Below are 26,972 nucleotides of genomic sequence, written 5' to 3' on the forward strand. Positions count from 1 at the left end.
AATTTGAGAATGGGTACCTGCCAGCTTATCTTGGTCTGAGCATACAGTGTGCTGGGGGATAAAATATCACTCTATCACTGAACACCAAAGTAGATTCTTCATCTATCCGTCCTATAGTCTCTGGTTACAAGAGACCCATGGCAACGGCAACAAGAAGATACTTAGATCCTACATTGCTCTGTTCTTGCTGGGTCTGAACATTAAAATATCCGTGATAAAAGCATTCAGGATCTGCCCCTGATATTTTTAGGTGGCTAGAAATGTTGCCAAAGAAGTATCAGGCCTTTAAAATGTCAGAACATCCTATTACACCTGTGTGAGACACCAATGATTGTTCTTAAAAGCCACACATCTTTCCCATCTCCCATTTATCTTGCCCCATCTTATAACTAGATGGCCAGGTGCTACTGCTGTCACATTGATCCAAGAGGGGAAACACAGGTCCAGTTCTTCAGAAATACTGTTTTCAATGGGAATTTGATGCCATCAGTCATCACACCTCAGAGGGCCTGAAAGAGACATCATCATGCAGAGTGGTGCTGTACTCAAAAGGGGGAAGGGGCCAGACAGAGAGAAACACTCATGAACCCATCTCCTTGACATAAATTCTTCACTCTCCTCTTCTTACTTGTCAGGTTCTGTTATATTATTTTTCATCTACATCTTCTCTCATATGATTATAAGATCTTAGGGTAATTCAGGGAGGAGGTGACCTCCAGTGGTCTCTAATTCAAGCTCCTGCTCAAGGCAGGGTGAGCTATGAGATCAGACAAGGCTGCACAGAGTTTTATCCAGTCAGGTCTTGGAAACATCCCAGGATGAAGACCATGCAGCTGTCCTGAGGCCCATGTCTTCCTCTTTGGGAACAGCATTTCCCTGCCTGACAGATCTACCTCACAAAAGACCCACCTTTTCCCCTGCTATGCTCCTGCACCATATCCCAGGAGGTGGTGCTGGTGGGGACTGCAAGTCCTTATCTCCTTCATGGGGTAACTTAGGAGGTGACTGTGCTGAGAGGGCAACTCACAGATAGGGAAATCACTCTGGCCGTCCCTGTTGACAGCAGGATTTTAATCAGGGCCTGACTTAAATCATTAATTCACAGCCCTCAGGTTGTTTAAAGAGCTGTGATAATGAGCTGAGAAGAAATTACTATCCATTTTCTCTTGGCAGGACTCTAACGGCATGACATGACATTCACTGAATTGAGGAAAGAACAGGGATAATCTTCAGAATGAGAGAAAGACAGAAAATCTACCCAGAAGAAACAATGCCAGAAGATTCCTCCACATATGCAAACACAAAGAGGTCAATTTAGATCTAGTTTTTTCAACATGTCTTTATTGCTTAAGGGCATTTGGCAAGATAGCCACAACATAAACCTCCTGTCCAACATTACTTGGCAACATATTTCCCAGCTGGAAAGAAAATAAATTGGATTTTTTTCTTTGTGCTAATGCCACATTTTTTGGATGCTTTTTTGGAAACTAATCAAGAGATGGTTGCTCAGCATGCCTCTTCATTCTTGATGTGTTTTTAGTGCAAAATTGCCAGCAGCAACTTTCTGAAGTCCCCAGAGGTGTCAGATCGGACAGCTTCAGCTAACGGCTTCTTGTACATTTGCTGGAACTTCTCCTTTATTGCTGGCAGGTCGCTCTGAGGAGACACCAAGAGCCTCTTTAGAAGAGTGGTGAATGTTCTGAGTAATATGCCCTGCTCCTACCAGCGCCCCTGGGGTCTGATTCAAGGACCACCACACCCAGTGGGAGTAGAAGAAGACAATGCAGGAGGTCTAAAAACCTTGGAGGACTTTCAGCTTGACATTCAGATTTGAGGTAAGCCCATGTCAGATGGTGGTGAGGGGATGCTAACTGTGAAGAGGACCTGCATGGAAAGCTATGCCAGGTGGCTGGGAGAATTTCTGCCCAGTGGTGCTGTGCCAGCACAGCCTTGGTACTGGAAAAACTCACACAGGTAGCTGTGAACTCCTGAGGTCATCCCATGGTGGCAAACAGGGAAAGAGGCACTTCCTAGGAGAATGGCTAAAAGTGTTTTGTTCCACCCATAGAGGTAATTTTCTGGTTACTAGGCAGGGGGAGAAATAAACTCCTTGTCTTGAGCTTTCTTGTGAAAAGACACCTAAAGCACAGGTCTGATCTTTATCACTGTGGGTTTTAAATGTTATAATGACTGGACTGTGTCTTAATAGAGAGAATACCCTGGAGCCTAATTTTTCACACTGTGGGTCATAGAGAAATATGCTTTCCTCACCCCTATGAAAAGCTCCTCCTCTGTGTTAGTTGAAACAGCCATGGGGTTACAACCTACACAGCTTAGAAGGAAGATTTAAAGACTGTGCTTAAATATCTCAAATGTCTTGTGAAATTTTGTGCTCCTTAAAATGACAACTCCTTTGGCGTTTTATTTTTCTTTTCTCCTCCCTATCTGTTTTTCCCAGCTGGAATCCGAGAAAATTGGCAACATATGTTTATAAGCAATTCTCAAAATGGGAACTGCTGCTTTATCATTAATTAACTAGGAATTACTTTTACACATCCTACTGGGGCCAGACCTCCCCATGGGTTGGTTTTAACCAGGTACAGTTGACTCCACTTGAAATTGCCTGCATGCTTCCTGGTTTAGTTCCTTTGAAAACAGAAATAGATGCAATATCAAAATTAGAGTTGCCTGGGTACAGAAGCAGAGTGTGACCACTGATGTCACTGGGCTGAAAAAGGTTTGCTGAGCACATGATCTATCAGGACTCACTCCATACCCTCTACATTTGTATTTCTCCCAGAGCTGATGTGAGGCATTACAGGACACAGGGTACCCTACCTCAGCCCTGGTCACAAGGATGCGAATCAAGGTCTCTTCATCAGTCCCAGCTCCTTTCATCGACTTGTGCAGAAGTGTGGCAAAGTAACCTGGGCAGTCTTTGGCACAGCTGACTAAAGAAAACAGTAAGAAGCCTCATTACACTTGTACATTTGCAGTTTGTGATACAACTTCAAGCAGAATTAAATAAGTAAGAAAGAAAAGGAAACTCCAGTGTTTATGCTTAGACATATGAGATGGCAGGGGTTTTATTCCAAGACTGATCTGCTGTCAGTATGCAAGGAGAAATCTTGGAGTCTGAATGGGGATGTACATTTTTCCACAAGGAAAGTGTGTTACACAGTGAGATTACCAGCACTGAGTACTCTGCCATTCCACAATGAAAATTACATGAATGAGAATGAGCATTTGCCCCTATGGGGTTCCTCTTGCCCGTCTATTCTTGAGGTAGCTGCTCATTCTGCAGATCACAGGAGGAAGATCTGGGAGAGCCTAGATCCAGATGGATAACAGCAATACCAGTAAGATAACCAGAGACAGGGCACAGGCGTAAATACCAGTCAAAGTCAACCCTAGTGCTAAATTGCTGTCAAGGACCCTGTACATTTTTGTGGTGCCTGGCTAGCACACTTCTCATGATGCCCAAGCATCTGCTAGAAGTTATCACCAGCCATGGTCCCAGCGCCAGCTTGGAGGTGGCCACCCTGTGTTAGAGGGCAAATAATTTAGCTGTGTGGAAAGGAGCTGTGTCTAGCAAGTTTCATTTTTAAAACCAATGAGTCCTAATCACTACTGAAAACTCTCTTTTTTTTCTGGCAGATATGTCAGCTCAGTTTAGGGGTATCTTGATGGCTGTTGCCAGGCTGTACACAGACCCCCAACAACCAGTGTCAGGCACTGGCAAGAACTAGAAAAGGAAGGTCTTGAAACAATTGCTTTTTACCTAGAGTCAGATAAGCCTTCTCCAGATCTCCAGATGTTTCACTTTTAATGGATTCTTCTATGTCCTTCCCACACACCTATGGGAACAAAAAGGAGCCATAAGAGCTTCTGTCTGTACATGTCTTCCCACTGTCCAAACCAGCATCAGACTCGGGATCCAATGGCAAAAGGTCAATCCAGATCCTTTAGAGCCTTTCCAACAGAGTAATTTGAGGGCAAGTGAAGTTCTCCTCCGGTGTAAGTGCTCACAGATTCACTGGCACCAAGAGAAGGTCTATGCAGCCAGGTAAGGCACAGTGGTTAAGAGATGGATAACCTACATTATGCAGTCCCAGGTATCTGACAGCTTTAGGACAAAGAAGCTGCAGCTTCTTCTTGAGTGACCCCTGGTTGGGAGAAACTGTTTGACCTTTCTCTATCCCCTCTATCAAAGGCTCTGGATGGCTCCCACACAAATAAGATAATTTTTGGAACTTTACCAACTCTATGAAGTTTTGTTACTTATTGTCTTTGGCTTCCCAGGCAAAGTTTACAAGCACCGCAGTTGTCCCAAAGTTTTTGTATTATTCTGTAGGGAAGGGGAGAAGCAGACTTGTCTCTTCAAAACAGAGTTTATCCTGACTTTTGTGAACTTCAGGAATCTCAAAGGCTTTTACTTTGCTCTGCTTTGCCTATCAGGATGTCCCTGCATGATTCAAGACTCTGACTTTTAGGTCAGAGCTGGGAAACGGTATGTACAAGGCAGCAAGGGCACCATGTGAGGCTTTAGGGCTTAAGTTCTGCAAACTACCAACCTGGTTTAGCTCTTGCCCTATATATATCTCCAGCTGAAGAGAAGGGCATCTTTGCAAGATTTGGGCTCTAATCTTGGCCTACTTCGAGTGCAGCCAGGCAGGATGTGGTGGATTGGTTTGGGCAACCCGATCTGCTTGGCTTTAGGAATCAAAAAGCCAAGGTAGCTTGGCTATTGGAGCATTTAACTGAACCCCTAGGGTTTGGGCCACTGCAAGGGAGAGAGTATCCGGTTTGTGACTGGGTTTGTTCTCCTGCCAGCAACAACCCAAAACTTGGATTAAGCTGCAAACTTTTTTCTAACTATTGGTTCCTTATTATGCTGACACTGAAATCTGGCTTTGACTGGAGCTCTTTTCATCTTCAGTGCCTAAGGCTACAGTTTTCTGATGAACTCAAGAGTTCAGGACTGTGAGCCAGAGGCTGGAGGGGAACCCTTTCCTGAGAATAAATGTCACTGCTGAGCTTCCACTTTGCTGCCAGGAGAAGGACCTTGGATCTCCCATTGCTTTGACTTTCTGAGGTAATTTCCAAGCAAGACATCTCCATATCAGGTCAGGTTCAGGTCCAAGCATGAGTAAAATGTCCCTGCTGGTGACACAGGGAGAAGTGCTAAACAGCCAGGATCCTGCTGCCTGCTTTGCCTTATGTTTGGAGACAGGGGAAAGCACAGCAAAGCACCTGCACAGGCCATCTGCCCAGTGTGGGCAGAGAGGAAAGGCTGGAGATAAGCTTCTCCTCAGCCAATATGAGCGTGTGAAGTGGGGGGAACAGGAGGAGATACTTTGCCAGGCTCTATTTAGGAGAAGGAGGGGAAAAGACCAGAAAAGCAAATCCTTCCTTCAGGGCAGGCATTTGTGAACCTGTCCCTTTGCTGCAGGAGGAGGGGTACCTACTGCTGTGCAGCTGTGGGAAGGAACAGACATTGTGACATTTATTTGACTGAATATTGTGTAGGTTATGAAGGGGAATGGGTCCTTCACTGGCAGAGATACAGCTTCTCCTGTAAAACACCTATCCTGTAAGCTCGGGATACAGTTGTATAAGTATGTTTTGCAAGATTCTTAAAGCATTCAAGAAGTTATAAAATGGCAGATAAAGGCTTGTCCACTACATAGAATCATTTAGGGTGGAAAAGGCTCTTCAGATCATTATATGTCTGCACCTATATGTCAGGGCCTATGCAACCCACATTGCAGAAGATAGTAACTCACCTTCTCATAGGCTTGAAAAGTAGCTCTCAGCTGGCTATAGCTTCTCTTTGCTAGGACCACATTGAAAGCCAGCTCCTCTGTTCCCCAACGGCCTTCTCCTGCCTTCAAAATCACATGTTATTCCTTGGAAGCACTTGTTTATACACACTAGAGACACGAAGTCAGCCAGAGCCCTCGATTCACCAAGCTCCAGCCCCTGCACCCCTTGGTTGGTGTGTTTAGTCCCCCCGAGGCAGCCCTTGCTGCGCAGCACGGGGGAAAAAGGATTTGTGCACAATTGCACTTACTTTATACAGATCTGAGGCATCTTGCTCTGCAAGCTCTGCATTGACCTGTTGGGTCTCATCTCGGGTTGCCTGCAGAAAAGGAGATAACCGTAAAAAACACCAGACCAGGTGCTGGTTACATTTCAGCTCGTGGCCCTGGCAGATATTTTGGTTGGAGTTTTGCTGCCATCTGCTGACACGAGCCCGGTGATGGGCACGGTGGGACTCGGGTTCACCGCAGCCCCTGGGTTCGCTGCCTTCAGACGTGAACCCTCTGCGTAGGGCTTATCCCCCAGCCTTACGTGCTGTGTGCTGGGGCCCTAACGAGATTGCAACGCTGATGCCTCTGGAGCAGGAAGGTTCCCAGTACCTGCGCTGAAGTGCTGATGGTTTTCACGGTGCTGGATATGCCCTGGTAACTGTGAAATGTTTTCCTGACTAACCTACATACTCTGAGCATTCACCAACATTGTCACCCCTGGGAGAAACTATGAAGGACTGATCTATGAAAAAAAAAAGTATTTGCCACTCCTGAAAATATACAAGAGGTTGAAGAGAGCTGTATCAATGCTTCCCAGAATGAGAATCTTAACTGTGATGCATTTAGCCATGTGATTGTTATGTCTTTAAAGCGTCTTGTATTTATTCAGTCTTTTCATTTCCCAGGGTTGTCAGATCAGACTGGCCACCACACTGCATTTCTAGATGGGCTCCTATTTTTCTTAGTTATAATGTATCTTTATGACAATATTGATTTTCTGCTTTATTTCCTGAAAGGGGTTTAAAATAAAGTCTGTTCTAATGGAAAACACGCTTTTTTTATGAATGAAAAACTAACATAACAGCAATCTCTTTCATAGTTGTTCTGTATCTATCTGAATTCTAAAATGCTTACCTGAGATGGAAATAAGATTTCCTGGTTTTGGGCAAAATTCAGAATAATGGGGCCATGACCTTGAATGAGTATTCTAGCCTTTACCATGGTATAAATAACAGTGAAACAATCCTGTTATTTTCAAAGTATCAATATTTATAAAATTATCTCTGGCTTCATAAACTAAAATTGTACATATTAAAAAGCCATAGATACGAAAGGCTCCTATACTGAAGAATGCCTTTTGTTTACTGTAATTACCTCATTATTATTTTACATATCATAACTGCAGTATTATAAATACCAGCCAATACTTATTATGATTACTCAGGGGAAAAAAGGAAATATCTCTGTCAGGCAGCTGCATAAGAGGAAAGTCCCCAGCCTTACCTCTAGCACCATGACTAATATCTTCTGTAGGGAGCCACTGGTGTCACTTTTAACATCAGATTCTAGATCCCTATCAAACACTGGGAAGAAAAAAATCTGTGAGAGTTCAACCAGTGAGAAAGGATTTAAATGAAGGTGTTTGAAAGACAAAACTACTTACAACGTTTGTAGGCCTCCTTTATGTTTACAATTTCCTAGGAAAACAAAAAAAATAAATAAAGTAATAATCAAGTAAAAAAAAAAAAGAAATCTTATTAATTATTAAATAAATGAGTAGACAAAACACCAACAAGTCAGCACCATGCCTGTACTGTATGAGGCGTAGCAACCAGAGGGGTGGGAGAAGCCATGAATTCCCAGTCCCCCACTGAGGACAGCACTTTGAGGGGTGCGTGACTCGTGCAGGTGTCCTTCTGGTTTTCCCTGCATTTAGGCAAGAGCTAATGTTTTTTTTCACTAGGGTTGTGCTCCTGTACCTCTGAACCATCAGAGCAGTGCCAAAGCTGCCTCTAACATGTATCCAGGGATTTTTCTCACCAATGTTGCCTCGAGTAAGATAAAGGAAGGAATGTGAATTATATTGGTCTTAAATCCTTTTAGAGTTTCAGCTCTAGTATGGCAATCGTATTGCTGCAAACACTGGCAAGAGGCACTTCAGCCATGGAAGCTGGTCTGATCCCTCCTCCTCCTCCCAGGGATGCTCTTGGTGAGCTCTTTGCCCTGCTGCCTAGGGAAGGTCACAGATGGTGTCCCAACCTTATTGTTTCGTGTGCAGAGAATCTCAATCAGGAGTGGCTCATCTGTCCCAGCACCCTTCATCGCCTTCCGAAGCTCTCGGGCCTCGTACTCGCAGGGCAGGTCCAGCAAAGCCAGAACAGCCTTTTCAAAATTCCCACTCAGGTCTCCCTTCAGGTCCTCTTCCATCTCCTGTGGGGACAGTCATGAGGGTTAGTGCAAAAGCTGAGGTGAGATTAGAGGATTTCTTAATTTGTTTCAGGAAATCTAATGATTTAAAAGCTCCTTCTGTACCAAAAAGTGACAAAACATTTTTTAAAAGGCCTTAAAATACACAGGCTTTTCTTTTTCAAAATAATTTCCCTAAAAATTTTGGTTTTAGATTGACTGAAATGATTGTCCCATCTTCAAATACCAGCCAGTATCAGTCCAGTTATGATTCTTATATGAGTAAACAAATGCAAACTAGTGTTTTGAAAAGCTTAACAGGAGTTTACTCTGAAACAAAATGCAGAAGCTTCCTGCTTTGAGAGAGCTGCCACACAGGGGATCAAACTAAGAACCTTCTCTGTTAGTTTTGGTTAAAACAGACTTACTGGAAAAAGCAGCAGATTTCTGCAAGGTGCTTTTGTGCCAAGCAAACAGCAGGTTTTTTTACATACACACAAACACACACATGCACAGAGAGAAGAAAAAAAGCAACCTTCTTTGATGTGATCTACTTAATTAAAAATTTACTAAGACCCTGGAGAAGAGCTGGCTAGTGCATGCTAGCTAACCTTGAGGATGCCTGCTGAGGATGTATTTGAAGTCCTATCTGCAGTCAACATTTCCTGCAGTATAGGAAGCACTTGACAAGTTCAGAACACTGAATGAGAAGTCCAGCTCTAAGTCTATTGTTCTCAAGTTCCTCCTCACACAACCACACGTGAACACTCAACTACTCAGGTCAGAGGCTGCCATTGATGTTGGAGCAGTGTCAACACACACACCATGAATGCTGCAAGTTCCTGGAGCAGCAGGAGTGTGAGATGGTACCACTCGTGCCTTCTTCCCAAGAGGTTCAGGCTGCCCAGGCAAGCAAGAAGGGTTGCTATGAGCTGATGTCACCATGATGTCTCACAGCATTTGATAATTTCTAATGCCTATTTTTATTAACCCTCATTACAGAACAAAATCTACAGTATTTATGTAACCAAAATCTAGATCATGCTTGCTATAAATTTTACATATAGAAGGCTTTCATTCATCTTCAGTGCTGACTTTCTTATTGACGCTGATTAACGAGCAAGCAGACACTAAGAAAATACCAATTTAATAATAAGGTCTGCAGGATTCAGCTGTTTACTAAAATAACATTTTTCTTACACACAGAATCATTACAGCAGTTTATGCTTCCTCCTGCAGAAATCAAGTGCCCAATGAAACTTCTTAGTTTTGCAACATGTTCTACTTCATCACTGGGAGAAATCAATATTACTTCTATTAAACTCAATAAAAATATAGTTGTGCAAGATCAAATAGTTCCTCTGAATTTACATCTGGACTCTGACTTAAAATTTCCCTTTTATATTAACTTATTTTTCTGAATGTGCTGAAGATGAACACAAGCTGAAATACTTTCTATTTCAGTTATGAATTATTTTCTAGCTCTCCCAGCTTTGATTAAAATGCTCTGATCTGGTTAAGGCTGACTTCAAGAAGACTCTGAGGCCTAAAGATAGAAATATAATCGGTATTTTAGGAGATAAAATAAATAGCTGAATCAGAAAGTAACTGCTGTCCCCCTTAAGTCCACTATGCCCTTGATATTTTCAAAAGCAGAGGCCTGTAGGCTGTATTTTCAGAGGCAGTGGTTTGAAACAGAGAGGCCACTTATTTCAAAATACCTTGCTATACAAAGCCTTGTACTTCTGTTTTATTTGTTGTCTCTGCTCCGATGTTCTACTTGATAAGACTTCAATAATTTTCTTTTCATTGGTTCCTGAAAAAGAAGTTGTGCATAGGGATTATATAATCAGGAATCTAATGCAGAGGAAAGAAAATGTGACCTCTAAAGAGAAAATAATTCCTGTACATATATCCCCAGTGGTTCCACCTTTAGGACTTGTAGCATCTAAGATTCTTTTGAGGATAATTTTAACTGCAGTCAGCTACAATGTTCAGGCCATAAAATAAAAGTTCACCATCTCATGCTGTTCATATCAGGGAAATTGAGTCTTCTGTTTGAGAAGGTCAGACACTGCTCCTAAAATCAGGGTTATGCCAGTGCCCATAGGCTGAGGTACACATTTTTGGTGACAATGCTTGTTTGAGTAGTCCCAAGGCATCAGCCACCAGATCCAGTTTATTATGTGTGTGAATGCTGTGCTGGCACAACAGAATGAGGGCAGTGGGACAAGAGGCTGGGGCAGGCTAGGATGTGTTTGAATCAGCTTCATTAACTCAATGCCTGGATGTACAGCCTGTAAAAAATTGGTTTTAGTTTTGCTAAATGGAGTCAGGAAGAGGAGCTAGAACCAGCCTGGATGGTTTCAGTCTCTGCCGATGCAGAGATCAGAGTGAAGTGGGAGCATGGGATGCCCAGGGAGGTGCAGCTGCTGTGCTGCCCATCACAGAGGGAAGCTGACCATGCAGCCCCCCTCCAGGAGAAAAGCCCTTAGTCAGCTTTGAGCTCTAACTTAGGCAATGGGTTGAAGAGGCTTACTAAAGGCAGTGACCTTGCTCTTGTACTTTTCTTGCCCTCAGTCATATAAACAGATGTTTGCACATAAACAGATGTTTGCACAAAACAGAGCTGCTGGAAGGCATTTGTTATGGCTAAAAAGAGACAGGACCTCAGTGATGTTACCTGGATGTACAAAAGACACAATAGGGCAGCTATTGCATTAACACAGGTGTCCTGGTGCACTTCCATCTCAGGGCCAGCAGCTTGACTCAGGCATTATTTCTTCAAGATGGGTATTGAAATTGAGAATGTGAGCCAGGACAGACATATGACCCAGCATGTGATGGGCACTGCCCAAATGCCCATAACATATCAAGGGTTTAGATGGCAGACCAAAGGCATCATGACATATGCCAGGCCTGCTGAGGCCTGCACATCCTGCTGGTGGTCGCTGCCTCATGCTGTCCGTGTGCTCTGCCATCTGATGCATTTGTGTTGCCATCCCTGGGATTTGTGCTGTGCCTCATCTCATGCTTTTAGGAGCAGGAACAAACAAGGATTTTTGAGTAGCAACCAGCACAAAGGATAAAGATACAAATTATATTGGCATTCAGCAACAGCTGATGTGCTTTCATCCCTCATATCACTATCAGGTACATGCAGGACAACTTTAGGGCATCTTGTCCAGTTCTTCCTGCTTAGATCAGAGGCAGAAGGCATGGTCCAAGTTTGAAAGGAATTATATTCCTATTTGATAATGTTGGGCTAAACTTTCAGTAGAAGAGTCCTCTGGGGAACTGTTGTTTTGAGGGGGCTCATTTGATAGGACAGGAACAGTTCCTGAAATTCAACACTTAACTAGCTGATTCTGAATGTCATTGCTATACCAGGAAGAAATGCTTAAATACATATTAACTGTGCAAATACCTGGAGTGAATTAATAACTTATTGATCTTGTGTGCTGCCTGGATGTTCTTCCTCTACGGAACATTGTCACCTCCATGGACCTTAGGATCCCATGAAACACTATGCATTCCTCACTCACGTCAGTGCAGTCAGGCACCTTACTTCAAACTACCTCAGAAGATGGGGAGGGACAGTATTTTCAGTTAAAAATCACTGATGAATGTCGAAATCACTGTAAATTCCTTTCAGCTGATGGAGCTGCAGTGGGATCTGGTGAAATATGGAGGTGATGATGTTCTTTACTGGTCTCTGGAGGCCTGAGAAAGGATATATAACCATGACCTTAATCTGACCTGACTGCCTGGACCCTGTGACTGTCAAATTAGTCTTGGCAGCTTGATGTTCCTATCATAGGGAACAAATATCATATTTACCATCATCCTCTGGAGCCATGCAGTTAACAAACTAGATCTTACCAGTCTTTGAGGAACAAGCTGGCTTCCCTTCCCATTTATCTTCATGGGTGTGAATGTTCTTTGAGTCAGTACATGACAGAAAGCATAAAGATTACCTAAAACTAGTTGGAACAATTGGTTTGCCTAAGTTCATGTATATGCTCTTTATAATATTGATCTGCCCTTTGTACAAAATCCAAAAATCTACAAAATTTTTCTTACCTGCTCCTTTGCAGGCACTGTGTATTTTCTTGGCGTCTCGCTCTGCATCAAAGCCGTGATGGTGGTGTTTGTGGGTTGACTGGGAAGACAGAGGCACAACAGACACATGGGAAACAATTTTGCATTAGAATGACAGCAGTTTGGGGCAGGTTCTTGCTTGATCTTTGTTCCCACCATCTAAACCTTGAAGTTCAGGCTGCGCTTTGCTGAAATACTGTATCTATCCCTAGGGCTCCTGGAATGGATCCACAAATAGCTGTCACCACATAAAAAACAGAGTGGTCTATATAACTTTGTCACCATATTTATATATGTGTATGTCACTATACATAACATGTCACCACATGACACACATGACCGTATAACATGATATATAACTTTGTTCTGCCAGTTCTGGCTTATTCAAATAATTTAAAGGTAATAACTTCATACCAGGCATCTTCCTGCCAGATCAAATATTATTGGTTTGTACCACTTTAACAACAGGCCAATATAAATACCTTATCAGAAGCAGGACCTATCTCTGCAGTACAGTTGTAAGTACTGGGAGCTTAAAATCACAATCATCTGAATAAAAACTTGTCCCAAAACCCTTTCTTGTATTGATGCATTCATGCAAACAAGATAATTGGAGATATATAATGTGATAAATCTGGGGGCTTTTGTTTTTGCTGGGGAGGTTTTTCATTTATTTTTTTTAATTTGGCAAAAATGTGGCTACCTTGAGCTAAATTTATAGGGACAGGATAATAACTCAAAGTCCACATCCACAGCAGCAGTTTACAGCCTGACATATCAATGTAAACAGAAAACCATGTCTGCTCCTAATCTGACAAGCTGTGAGTCACAGGGGCTGAAATTCTGGTACACCCTTCATTCTGCTGTTTCTCAGAAAAGGGTAGAATTGTTTGAGACCACAATGACAGCAACAATTTCAGCTCCCTTTATATGATTAATCAGATATTTTAAATGCCCAAACTCCAAAACAGTAGTAGAAAATAGGTCCTGGGCTCCGAAGTCAAGTCAGTATGCACACAAGTCAGTATGCACACCATGGACTCAGGGGTCTAAGTGGGCACTGGCAGTGCTTTGACATTTCCACTCAAATAGCAACATGTGGATCGGGCTTCTTGCTTGCAGGGTTGCCAGGCACTGGCACCACCACTGTTAATTAAGAGTTATGATACTGCAGGGCATGGCAGTCTGCTTTGAAGCCCTTCTGAAAATGCCACCAGCCTGCTGAGGAGCCAAAGAGGTTAAATGGCTGATTAACCTCCTGGTCTCTGGGGATTGCACAGGGCAGGGATCACTCCTGAAAGACATTAGGCACGACATCATTCTGCTTGTGGAGTAAAGAGAATTAAGCCACGTGGCTGTGGGCTGTGCTCTGCTATGTAGCCATCTGTCCAGAGAACATGTTTTATTTACAAGTACAGTTACAACCTGAAAGTCTGTTTGCTGGTATGCTCCAAAAGTTTCATGCTGTCATCTACTAGTTCTGGTGAAAGAGCTGCAACTCTGGCTAAAGGGGTCGTCTGTCAAAAGGCAAAGGGTCAGTTCTCAAGGAGAAAAACCCAAATCCAGTCCCTACACTGCTTTACCAATGTACCTTCATGATTGACTGAAGCCAGTTAGGTACCTGGCTTTTTCAATGCAGTTAGCAGCTAGAATACAACCTACTGCTAATGGTAGCTGAAACTGAAAATTTTTACAACCATAACAATTAGTAAGGTACTGTAACAATGCAATAACTTTGCTTCATCTCTACAGCACAAGGTAACACTTTGATTGCCATCATTATCACAAATGTTGCTTTTAAAGATGTATCCTACTGTATGCTCACACACAAGTGAGAGCCTTTCAAACAAGGTAGAAATAGTTGCATATAAGTAAGTAATATTTTCTAGTGAGAGATTTTATTTAACAGTATTCAAATTTCCCAGGAGTTTTGGTCAAAATGGAAAGGGAAAAACAAAGTTAGAAAGCAGATGCACTGATAACTACTTGAAATTAATTCCATTCACAGTTTTCTATTATGGCATCTCCTTAGATGGCATTGTGTACAAAGGAAATCTACTGACAGGCTGAGAGAGCTGGCGTTGTTCAGCATGGAGAAGAGAAGGCTCCAGGGAAATACCATTATTTTGGCTCAGTACTGTTGGTATGCTTATGGTTGATCTTGCTGACTGTGTTAGGCAGCCAATACTGAAGTTATTCTAGAGTTGTTTGCAAAGTAAACCAAAAAAGACCAAAGAAGCAGCTGAAAAATCAGAAAAAAGGGGAAAATTCTGTAGCACAAAATACAGAGAAAAGTGCTAACATATCAAATGTAGACATTTGACTACTTTGCAGTTATCCAAGTGCTATTCTAATTTATAGACTCTCAGATTCCCTGCAGCAATAAGAGCTGAGAACTGTTGCTTCACATTCACTGCCTCCTGACCTGGGACAGAAGGTGCAGTGGTGAGAAATGAAGAAGAAAAAGGCTTCATCTGGGATTCTCTCCCACTTTTCAGACATTCAGCCTGGACAGAAACACCTGCACAAACACACAAAGGCAGGAGCTGGGTTGTTCTTTGCTTTGCCTTGCCCACCAGCAGTGCTGGGCTGTGGGAATTGCCCTTATCATGCTCGTGCTGCTGCCTCTGCAGCTCCCACTGCCCCAACCCTACTGCAGGTGCACCTGATCATGGTAAGGTCATGGCAGGGCATCGAGAGAGTGGTTTTCTCTTTCCTGCCTTGATGGCTGGTCAGTTATCCTCAGGTTTAGTGAGCCCCTAATTCCTAGGTACAACTTGTATTGTAGGTGTTGTGTTTGTGTGTAGCACAGGTGCAATAGGCAGGAAAATGGTACCACCAGAAACTGAAATAGCATTGTAGATTTATGATTATTCATAAAGACATAAATACAGAAAGACTTATTTTCAAGGGAAAAATCATGCAGAAAGGAAGGAAGGCCTGTTTCGATGTTCAGGACATGTTTGTTTTAAAGCACCAGAGGAATTTATTGAGTCAGCTCTGCTAAAGCCTCCATCTTCAAATAAATCATTGCAAAACATTAAATGATGTGCCTGGGGGATACCATTCCTATAGTACTGTGTGTAATACTAGCATCAGCTTTATAGAGAGAAATCTGACACTGTGGGTAAGTGACTGTCAAGACCACCTCCTGGGTCATCTGAGAAAAATAATTCACTACTTGCTGAGTCCCATCCTTGACCTTCCCGCTGACATAGCTTCCCAGTGCAGGAGAGGTAGAGCTGTTTCAGAGCTGTACTCCTTACCCTGTGGATTTTGACAGGTGGATTTTCCTGTGAGGGATACATGGCAAAATCAATTGATGTTTAATACCATTTGTAACTTGTAGTCATTTTTCTTCTAAAAGTATGGGTAGAACCACTTTAATATAGTTCTTTATTTTAGAGTTAGGACCTTAGATTTGGTTAGTTACTGACTTACAAGTGTTCTAGCTAATTTGGTGATAGCATGATGTGGAGTCTGAAATATCAGGTGGACAGACTGCAAACAGCTTTGAAGTTGGACATACGGTGTGAGGGAACTTGCTTTCACAAACTGGTCCAGCTCCATCCACTCATTTGTTTAATTTTCTTCTCATTTCTCTCCAATAGTTCTATATTAATTAATGTGACCAGAGTTCTGATGGTAAAGAATATTCTTTTCACTTCCAGAATAGCTGTATTTACAGCCTGTGTTGACTTGTTTTCTCTTATCCTGAATAGTTTTTGTCTCACTCAAGCATGTTTTAGACAATAATCTGTTTCCCTTGCAGCTTTGATTAAAATTGTCACAGATTTATTTATATTAAATTGGACAGTTTATAACAGATCTAAAACTAACTTGCTTTGTTCTAACTTGCTTTCAAGCACACAAAGTAGTTTTTCCTACTATAAATTACATCTGACTTTAGGGAGCCGTAAGATGAGTTTATAGTTGAAGATGATCTGCAATGCTTAGAGAAGCTTTGTAGATTTTTCTTTGATGTTTCAGCATGTGGAGCCCTTATGGAGCACAAATAAACAGTTTAACAAAAAGGTCAGCCAACCAAGAAGGACGTGATGGGGTGGGGGAACAAGAGCTCTTGCTGCAATACATTGCAGACACTCCTGAACAAATCTAGTATCTTCCTCAGGCTAAAGACAATTAAGCTTGCAGTAGATACAAAGTGCTCATCAGTCATTAGACAAGAACAGAAGACATACTACCATGAACATGCCAGGTAGTTTCCTGTATTGCAAAAGAGAGCCCTCCCTGAAAACACCTCATAATACAGCTTGAGCACTCACAGCTATTTTTCCATTTCTATCATCTCATGCAGATGCCACAAGCCTACTCAGGAACAGGTTTATGAAGGAGTACTGTCAGAACAATGAAAAGAGCAGCTGTTCGGGGTGCTGGTCACCGCTGCAGCTCTAACAGAGATTGATGCTGATGATGTATAGAGATAAATGCAGGCACAGACCCTTAAAGAAAATCAGTAGGAAGAGCCAGCAGGAGTGTGGTTGCTGACCAGAGCAGATGAGATGCAGCTCTAGTAGCTGTAGGCAGAGCTCTAAAAAGAGTTGGATTGATCCAAGCATGCTAAGTGCCTACCCCAGTCTTCATTTCTGCCAGGTCCAATTTATATGCTTTATTTAGTTGATGTCTAACTTCAAGCTTCTTTTTTGGCTGCTGTTTTCATTTTTCTTTGGTTTAACAGAAATAAAAATTAAATCTCAAAGTGGTAGTACACAGAAAGGGCAGACTGACCAAGCCATGCTCTTTACAGCATTAACTCATGCACTTGAGTCGGGTCAGGAATAAAATTTGGGGCAGCGTTTAGTTGTCTAAACATAGGTCTCTGGTGCTGTTAGAGATGTCCCAGGGTAAGCTGCCTGATGCCTGTCAGACATCAGTGGTCTCCCATGGGCCTGCACCCATCAACCTGATGTGGATGTCTCACATACCTGAGAACATTACCAGTGGATACTGGAGGTGGGCTACTCAATCGTGCCAGAGTTTTCCCACCCATTTTCTTATTCTACACACACTTAATTATGTTGACAAAAATGCATTCGAGAAAAACGAGGTTTTAAAAAGAATGACATAAACTAGTTCCATGTGCAGCAATCTGAGCTTTCCTTTCTATCAAGCAGGTGAGCGCCAGCAACCTCTCTGCCTGATTTCCCAGAGATTTACAGCTCCTGTCTGCCTGATTTTGGTTCCTCTACTGCCTACTGCAGCTGAAACAATTCCTGTGATGGGCACAAGCACAATGGCCCAACACTGTGTGGATTCTCTGGTGTCTTATAAGGCTTGAGTTCATGCCTCAGTCTTTTGTTTGGGGGATTTCTAATACAGTCCCTCTCTTCTCAAGATTTCCAAGAAACATAACAGGCACTAATAATTTTGAGATTAGCACCCTACTGGTAAATTCATCTAAAGTTGTCTGGTGGGTTCAAACGTTTTTAGCTAGGATAACAGATACATATTGCAGCATCTTGCATCCTGTTTCTTTGGGAAGCCAAGTCCCAAACAATCCATAATGTCCCAAAGGTGAGGACAGGAATACCGGAAAAACAAACAAACAAGTCAAAACAATTGAAAACCCATTCCAGATAGGAAGCTATAGAACCTGTTGAGATTTCTCAGTTCTCACAATGCACTGTCACTGAGCCACCAGTTCAAAGACCTTTGGGGAGCCCAGTCTCCAGCTAATGAACCATTTATCCAGCTCAGCACTGAGAGAGCTGTCAGGACTGGTTTGGGCAGAGCCTCTTACTCTTCACATATATTTAATTATTGTGGTAGGCAATGGATAAGTGAGTTGTCATCTCAAGGTGCCTTCCAGTTCTATGATTCCTGTCTTTATCTTTTGTGTGGAGAAGAAAATTTATTTTCTCTATCTACCAGGAAATATTCCAAACCATCCAGTCACCTTGTTAGCATAACAAACAACAGGACCGGGGTGTGCATCTCATTGGTTAAACTGTATCTAATACACTTGGATCACAGGAGACAGCTTTTGGCAAAGCAGCACCTACATGATTAATTTTTTATAAACATACATATTACTCAAGATTAATTATTTATCTTGGCAGAAGTCTTTAATGAGCTATAATGCAACTGGAATCCAAGGTTAACTAGACTAACAGTAATGATTAGGAAAAAAAAGGGACGTGTTCTTAGATCTTGTGATTGAAACCTTCTAGTACATCACATTGTCAGGATAACATCCTGTTATCAGAAGAACCTCTGAACTCCCAGCCAAAGTAGTCTTAATTACAGCCCAAACCTCATCCCTCATCTCAAGTATTTCCGTCTGTTGAGAATAAAACACAAGAACAAACATAGGAGTAGGCTGCTGCATTTTTATCCTGATCTACTTCCAAAGACAGACTGAAAACATGATGCTACGTTTGTGCTTCACCCCTAGTTTGATTTACTAAAACAGACATTGCCAGTCATAATGATTTTTTTCACCTTGTTGCAATGCTACCTTAGGCCCCTCTGGATTGGGTCAACTTTTTGGATAACAGCAGAAGACATGAGCATAACCAACTCAAACTATCCTATGATTCTATAACAATGATAGCCAGAGCCTCCTACCGCTAGATAGGGTTTATTATTCTTATATAAAAATAGTGTCACCTTATTTTAAACCTATGCATTCCTAATAGAAAATGTATCTTACTGTTCATGTCAATTAATGACGCAGCTGAGACTGGAATGAACACCAACAGAGATGAGGACAAACCATTTCAGTGGTAACATCCAACCTGCCCAACAAGCAACACACCTCCCTCACCCATGGCAAAGAGCCTGGAGCCACATATCACACATCTCAGAGCTGTGCATGGGAGAGCTCTCAGAGCCAGCAGGCAGATCGCCCCTCCATCAGGAGCCTCCAGCTTGCCATGGGATGGATGGATGGATGGATGGATGGATGGATGGATGGATAGATGAGGGCAAGCTGGCATTGGTACCTGGTGACCTGTGGCTGCTTTCTGTGGCAGCAAGGCCCTGGGACACGACCACAGCCCTATTCTTGTCCAGCTTGACATGGGACTGCAAACATTCCTGGGGGATAAAATGTTGACCTGCTGAGAAAGCTCAAGACCATCAATCAGAAAGGGCAAAAAAGCAGATAAAACCCATTTCATTGCAATGTGTAGGTACTCCCATGAGAAAAACTTCCAAATATTAGAGCTCTTTAATATAATGGATAAGAAAAAGAAACAAAGAGCAATTACTGGTAGGCAAGGTCAGGTCTCATCTACCTGGGAAAGGCCACTCAGGGCACGGATATCTTGTCATTAGCGGATGATGCATTCACTATCTCCTATCATCCTTCCACCAAAGTAAGGGATTCTTCCGCAGGCTCTTCTCAGTAAAGTTGAAATAATGGGGCTCAGTTATTCAGGTATGAATTTATGAGAAAGGTAAAGGCTTTTACACACAGGTCAGAGTAGATGGACACTAACATCTAAAAACAAACAGAAGCAAACAGCTGTGGTGTGTTGGTAGCAGGGCTGTATCAGCAGGCACCGGGGTTTGTGCTGTGGTAATAAGAAGGTGGGGTTGACAAACACCTTTTTGACAAATCTATTGGCAAGTGCAACCTTAAGACAACATCCTTTTGTCCGTAAGGTTCCTTCTTCTCCTATTTTGTAAAACATACTTCTCATTTTTGTTTCTTTGAGCATTTTTCTAAGTCAGCCACAATATGCAGCTGAAAAATTGCCATCTGCCTCCTTGCCTGCTCAGAGAATGGTATCAATGTCTCCAAATGCCATCTGCCATCTGCCACCCAGGCTGTGACTCTCCCAAATCCTTGTGGCTGTTTTATGTCTAACAGCTGCATGACAGCAACACACACTGTCAGCTAGCTTGTTCCTGATGGTTTGTTGCTATCAGAATCAAAACAACTTCTATATGAATTCTATACTGGATAATACAATACATGTAAGTTTTATGGATTAGTCAACAGCCTTTGCAATTGTAGGAACCCAGAGTGCAGAGAATATTTCTCTGCCTGTTTTGAAGGGTTCTACCCCACTGGACAACACTGTTTTTGACCTTCGTCCTTGGAGAAAATTGCCTACCCTCTGGGAAGAATTAGAATCTACACTGGTGTGAACTAGGTGATAGAGTATTATGTAAGATTGTCACAGGGTGAAAAATTTAGAGGATTTGGGTTTGCTGATATAGTAAATAGATAAAAGCAAAAAACTTCAGAATGGAGGATTGTTGTTCTCCAGACCTTCTTCTTCTTCTTCTACTCCTCCATATTCTGCAGTAGAAGTAGTTTGGGATGATTGGATAAAGAATTCCGCAGTTCCTGACTGCGTGACTAGATAATTGGTAGAAAAGTAAAAATAATATACTCTTTTAGTGACCATTGGTTAATTTACCTTTTAAAAGCCTTGAGCTTTCCTGCATTTGCCTTTTGTATTTTGCTCTGCTTCATGCTCTGCTTCGGCATGTGAATTACTGATAAGATATAATAAACGACCTGAAGACTGAGAAAATACACAAGTCCCGTCCATCTCTCAGACTCCTGGCAAAGACTCTAAAAAGTCTCTCCCATCAAGGGAGGCATAATTACAGCACGGTCAGTGTCAGCAATGACTCTGTTACTCTTTCCAAATTGAGAGATGCAGACCTTATTTTCTACATCTGGGACTAAACGTGCAGTGACAACAAGATCCTAATAGAATTAGTCACATTTACTTCTTCCTTTTAAAAACAAGTGGCAATAGTGAAGATAATTGCTCTGACAGTTATTTAAACTGCAAAATTAAAACCATCTTTCTCCTACAATGTCCCTCTTGTTTCTAGTATCTTGTTCTTGTTTCTAGTATCTTGTTCTAGTTTCTTGTATCTAGATGATATATTAACAGCTGTTAATATATCATCTAATAATACCTCGTGTTTAATTTTTTATCCTATTTATTCATGCTCACGACCATAACAAAGAAACCCATGATTAAGAGAAAAATGTAAGTTTGGGATGATTGTCTCATATCTGAATTTTATACTGTCCAGTTTTAATGTTTTCAAAAATTTTTGTGGCTGATGGAACACCTCAACACAGAGTACTTTTAAAATCAGTTAGCTACCAGGGCATCATGCAGTGGGAATGCCAAAGTTGCAAAACTGCAGCTTTTATTTCTAGAGGGCTCAATCCAGATGCTTAAATACAGACACCTCTGAGATGTGTGAGATCACCCAGCACCTGTGTGGGGCTGGCAGAGAGGACGTGGGGCTGACAAGGACCTAACTCACCTGGTGGGGCTGCTGAAGCCCAGGCAGAAAAGGATGCTAGAAATCTTCAAAGACACCATGCCTGTGGTTAGACATGAGTCATGTCTCACATCACTTCCTTTGATTACTTATCTTGCAAATGGTAGCCATAAAAAATGCAAACAAATGGCTTTATTCACCACAGATAAATCTAGTATTTCAAGTTAGCAATAATTCTTTTTTATGATGGGGGCAGACTCCTTTTGTTTTATTGACCATAATACCTGGTTGGAAGACACTTGGAAAACAGCATATTTTGCCTCTTTTTTCAGCTGAGATGCCAGATTTTTAACTCAAGTGTTCTTATGTCTTATTCAAAATTTGACACTCATTACCTCCACTAAGACTTGTGATGAGTTAACCTTGATGGAACTGAACTAAATTCTTGTGTATGCCAGCATGAAAGCTAGCATGACTTCAGAACACCTACACAGGGCTCAAATACATGGGCACAATCTTTGGGAACATCATACTGACTCTTGCATGTATTTTAAAGCTCAATTATTTAAAAGGAGAAGGACTTGAAGGATGTTGCACCTCATCAGGGAAGCCCCAAGATGACATGCTTCACCCCTCGGTCCCTTCATTGTTTCTAAAATACATCTCTGCAAGACACATTATCTAAACACCATCTATACATTCACAGACACATAGAAGTGCTGTTACTATACAGATGTGCATGTTTAGTGTCCAACAAACCAACTGTGCCTATGGAACTTGGAGGTTTGTGTGTCTAACACCTTTGCACGGCACAGGAAGGAGGTGGAGGAAGTTTCAAGATACTCTCAGGTCAGCTGAGTCACCTAAAGCAGCAGTAATCAGTCTACTGCTGCTACACTAGTCACAGTTAACAATAAAGGCAGAGTCATTTTCTGGATAGCAACTGTTGAAAATTTTATAGTATTTGAAAGTAGCTAAGTTCTTGCTTAAGTAGTTAGAATTGTGGGGCTACAAATTGAACTTTATCTGAAGCATATGGCTGTGTTGTGTAAGTCAAAATGGATTACAGAGAAACCTGGAGCTAATAATCTGATAATTAGGAACAATAAAGATAGATTGTAGTGAAATGTGAACAACCAGAACATTAGTAATAGAATAGGCAAAGCTAGCAGCTTAAATATTACTTAAAAGTTAATGGCTAGAGTGGACAGCCCACAGATTGTGGTATATGAATTGTAACAACCATATTCCAACATGGAATACAGAACTGACCAAAACTCCCACCAAAGCCAACCTCAGGGGATGCGAAGATGACCACAAACTGTTTTGGTAACAAAACAGTGAACCAATAAAGAGGGGAAGACTCCTAGTATTACCATTGGTCTGGAGTGTTGCATGAGGGATGGGAAATTTAGATTGTGAGGGTTTAATTGCCAAGGGGTTTCTTTGCTCGGGGTCCCTCTTTTGAGACACCTAAGCTTGAGCTACCAGATACCATAACTGACTTGTGCCAATGACCCACCTAATGGAGATGAGAGTCGAGTGACAAAAATTTCTTTAACAGTAACAACAGAACTTGGTAGAGTATGTTAAAACTGTTGTATGCAAAGAAGAGCATTAGAGTGCAGATACTTGGGATTTTTTTATGTTTTTGTACAACATAACTGCTTGACATATTTACATCATGTAAAACATAAATGTAGCAACTCTTTGATATTTCAGATGGATTCTATTTTTTTGTCACAAATGCATCATAATTTTTTCATGGGTAGATGCTTGTTAACACCTACTACAGCAGCACTCACACGGCAGCCTCAGACCTAAAAGGAACAGCAAATATCTTGGATAATAAGGGACCATGGAAATGAGAAGAATCTGCCACAGCTCTTCCCCAGTGGTGGGTGGCTAAACAAGAAGTTATTTCTGTCATCTGTTGACTGTGGGCTTATGGCCAGGGACTGAACAAGAATCGACTGTCCCTGAACACTGGTCTGCCAGGGGAAGCAACAAAGAGCAATTGTTGAGCTTTGTGATGAGATAATAAAATCACGCCGTGGTAATACTTGTACTAGGGAAACATTTCTACAAGGACAGTAATGTTCATAGGCAACACAGAAGTCCTTGTGAGTTTTGTGAGCTTATGCCCCAGAGGACTCCTCGGGCAGATATGTTCTCCAAGTTATACTTACTTTTTTACCTTCAAGTTGTCAAACCATATGGCCCACAACAACCTGCCGTCCCCTTCTTAGACTATAGAGTCCTCCCTGGAAGAAGGTTTAGTCTGCTTTGCAATGACAAGACGAAACTCAAGGGTGTTGCAGAGAATCTCAAAAAATTTGAATTAACCAAAGAACTCACCCAACTCCAAGATTAATTAAACTCACAAACACCACAGAGTAACACATAAACAGTCTTCATGGATTTTTGAGAGACAGAAGATTAAAAAAATTACACAATTTCACATAAGTAAAAATCCATCAAACTTTTCAAATCATAGAATGAAAACCATTGCTGCTATTCCCAAATTGTCCCGAAAGCATCTTCCTTGTAGCAAAGCAGCTATCTAGATTTTAAGGCAGATTGACGCTATTTGTGTTAATATTAAGGACATCAGATGTACAGATAAGCTTGATGCAAGACTGCAAACATAGAAAATAATTAAGAGACTTTAAATCGCTAAGGATATGCAGTTAAAAACATTGTTTGATTGTAGGAAAGAGTTCTGGACTGATTTCAGAGAGCAAAAAGCACATGAAAATATGCAGATTTGGAGTTGTAATGTTGCATCAGGTGCAGCTCTTAATTGGGAGCTCAGTTTCTGAGAGAAAGGTACCCTAGTGTTGGTTGGTAAATTTTTGCTGAAAGTATTTTTTTCAGTAAAATTTTATGCTTTTGTTCAAACTAACATGTTCAGGAAGATATAGATTTTGATGAAAGCTCCATTTTAAAATGAGACATTCTGATACAGCTGAAAAGTTCCATTTTAACATTCACATAGTGGAACCTTTTCACTGAAGAATTGTTAGCTTTCAACGAAAACTCCATTTAATTATGACAGTTAAAAAAGAAGTTTTAAAACCTAAAGTCATTTGACCAAATAAAATACATCATTTGATATAGATGATTATTTTTATATTTCTCCCAGCAGAAGCTATTAAAAAAAATCAACTTCTGAAATTTCAAAGCAGACAAAATTCTGTTGTTGTATTATTCAACAGAATGAGACAACCCATTTTTACCCAGCTTTCTAGTGCCAGTATTGACCACATAAGAGAAGCTGCCTCTGTGCATTGCAGTGCCTCCCAAAGCCACCATAAACCACAGCAAGAGGTGCTGCAGCACCACAGTGCCCCTTTCATCCTCCACAAAATAAGTGCTTACTGGCTCATCTGCTGACAACCTCGTAGCCCCTACGGCTGGTTTCCATATATCCTCAGTGAGTTTGTAAGACTGGCTCTGGAGGTTTAAAAAACACAATATATAAGACACTCATGAGCCTGCTGTTACAAAACATGAGATTAGGAGAAACAGCAAACTGCAGCTGAAATGCTCTGGTAAGAACTTCTATTTTATTTTCTGCTCTTCCAGAAGCTATTCTCTGACACATATACAGCCATTTCTCCAATATTACCTGCAGCTTTCTAGAAACAGCAGAAAGATGCAATTCAGATGAGTCTGGGCTGAATGATGGGATTCTCTTCCAACATGGGATCACCCACCCCTATTCCCACTGTAGCCTACAGCACAACTGGGGTGTACTGCATCCACATCCAGACTACCTAGTCCAGCATGGAGTCCACCTGCTAAACCTGCCTGAGATGCAGTGCTGTGATCACTCCTGCCATAGATACACCCCATCTGGACAGTTTAAACCTGAATGGAGTCTGTTCACAGTTCACTTCATTCCATGCATTGTCCACTGAAAGGCCAAGACCCTCAGGAGATGCCTGTTGACCACCCTATGTGTGTGTGTTCTGTGCAGCAGGAGCCTTTTTGGCCTTGTTTCCTGTGCACAGGTAGGATTGCTGGATACAGGCAGTGTTGCTGAACTGCTCACTCCTCTCCCCTTAGGCAAAAAGCCAGTCTGCAAAGAGATGGTGTTGAGATGGGACCATCCTTCCATTCACAGGGAGACAAAAAGCTCCTTGGGTCTCTAGCTGGAACTTTGTGCAAATGGTACGGGGTGTCTTGCTCAGTCTGCCAAAGAAAATGTCCTCAGGAGCTGGTCCAAAAGCATCAGAACCTTGGCATGCCTCCAGGCCTCGCTGAATTTGGATTTAAAAAATAGTTACATGATAATATAACTCTTACAGAAACGAATGTCACTTTAGCCTATATCAGCAAGCAGGCTATCTTCTACTGATCCATACTGTGAAACTGCAGGTTCTCAGCATTCAAGAAAATTCACTGCTGAATAAATATTGCTTTTATCCACTAGTTTCAAAATTGGAGCTAAGACCCGCAGCTTCTTCAGCACAAGCCACCTTACTTGCACCGGAACCAATCATTCACAGCTGTCACACAAAAGCTTTTGACAATCAGGTCATTTTGAGGTTAAATGTCTTCATGCAGAAATGCAAATGTTAGTAAAAATTGTCTCAGTCAAAAGTCATACGGTAATTTGATGCAGTAAATCCCGACACCTGGATTTTAATCAGGCCCTTCTGGGAGCACTACACTTTGAGATTACTCCTGTCCCTATTGTTCTGTGATAAACAGCCAAATTTTGAAAGTATTGGCCTTTGAGACAGGAAGTTTTTCATATATCTTTAGGGAATTATTTTAGTGTTCAGAATGTTCCAACACAAATTTGCTAAACTAACTAAAATTAGTTTTCCCAGGACATCCTGTGCATCATTTATTTTTCTCAAAATGAAAGTGTTGCCCTGTTTAAGCCACAAAGAGCATTAAAACACTCAGGACTTGTGTGTTGCAGTAATAATTTCATTATTCATGTAGTGTAGTGACGCAATGTTACCAGCTGCATACAAGTTTCCCCCACAAAGTAGATTTTGAGTTTAAATCTTCACTTGCAGCTGTATTAATGCCATACAAAGTGAAAATTGACAAAAATAAAACCAGGAAATAATTGCATTCTTGACAATCCAAATTAAGTAACTACTTACATGTGAACTGCCCATTTTTGCTTAGCCTGAATGTGGAAGGTGCAACTCTTCTGCTCTTCAATAAAACAAGCATCCAGTTGGAATAGCTAAATACTACCTAACCCCACGTTAATCAATAACTTCTGACATTATTTAAATTCTAGTCATCGCAAGGTGGGGTGTATTCATTATTGCACGGTGGCTTTATTATCCCTACTATCTAATATCACATCCTGTTGTTTCATGGAGCTGACTGTTTTTTCTAAGGGAAATCAGGATTTCACAATGTAAACCTCAATATTATACATACTGATTTATCTAA

At 41.6% G+C, this 26,972-nt stretch overlaps 1 protein-coding gene across 1 annotated transcript; it reads right to left on the bottom strand.

Moving 5' to 3' along the window:
- Window positions 1-1,331: 1,331 nt before the first annotated feature.
- ANXA13 (annexin A13) lies at window positions 1,332-26,756 on the bottom strand. Its single transcript, XM_042036431.1, has 11 exons — window positions 26,672-26,756; window positions 12,303-12,381; window positions 9,941-10,035; window positions 8,073-8,243; window positions 7,477-7,510; window positions 7,317-7,396; window positions 6,074-6,142; window positions 5,787-5,888; window positions 3,782-3,857; window positions 2,839-2,951; window positions 1,332-1,656 (listed from the first exon to the last, which is right to left on the bottom strand). The coding sequence occupies exons 1-11, from the start codon at window positions 26,684-26,686 to the stop codon at window positions 1,537-1,539; spliced, it is 954 nt and encodes a 317-aa protein (XP_041892365.1). The 5' UTR covers window positions 26,687-26,756; the 3' UTR covers window positions 1,332-1,536.
- Between the last annotated feature and the right edge of the window lie 216 nt (window positions 26,757-26,972).

Source organism: Corvus kubaryi, unplaced genomic scaffold (genome assembly GCF_017639235.1).
Source record: "Corvus kubaryi isolate FWS band 111438036 unplaced genomic scaffold, C.kubaryi_AGA036_p1.0 37385, whole genome shotgun sequence".
Lineage (NCBI taxonomy): Eukaryota > Metazoa > Chordata > Aves > Passeriformes > Corvidae > Corvus > Corvus kubaryi.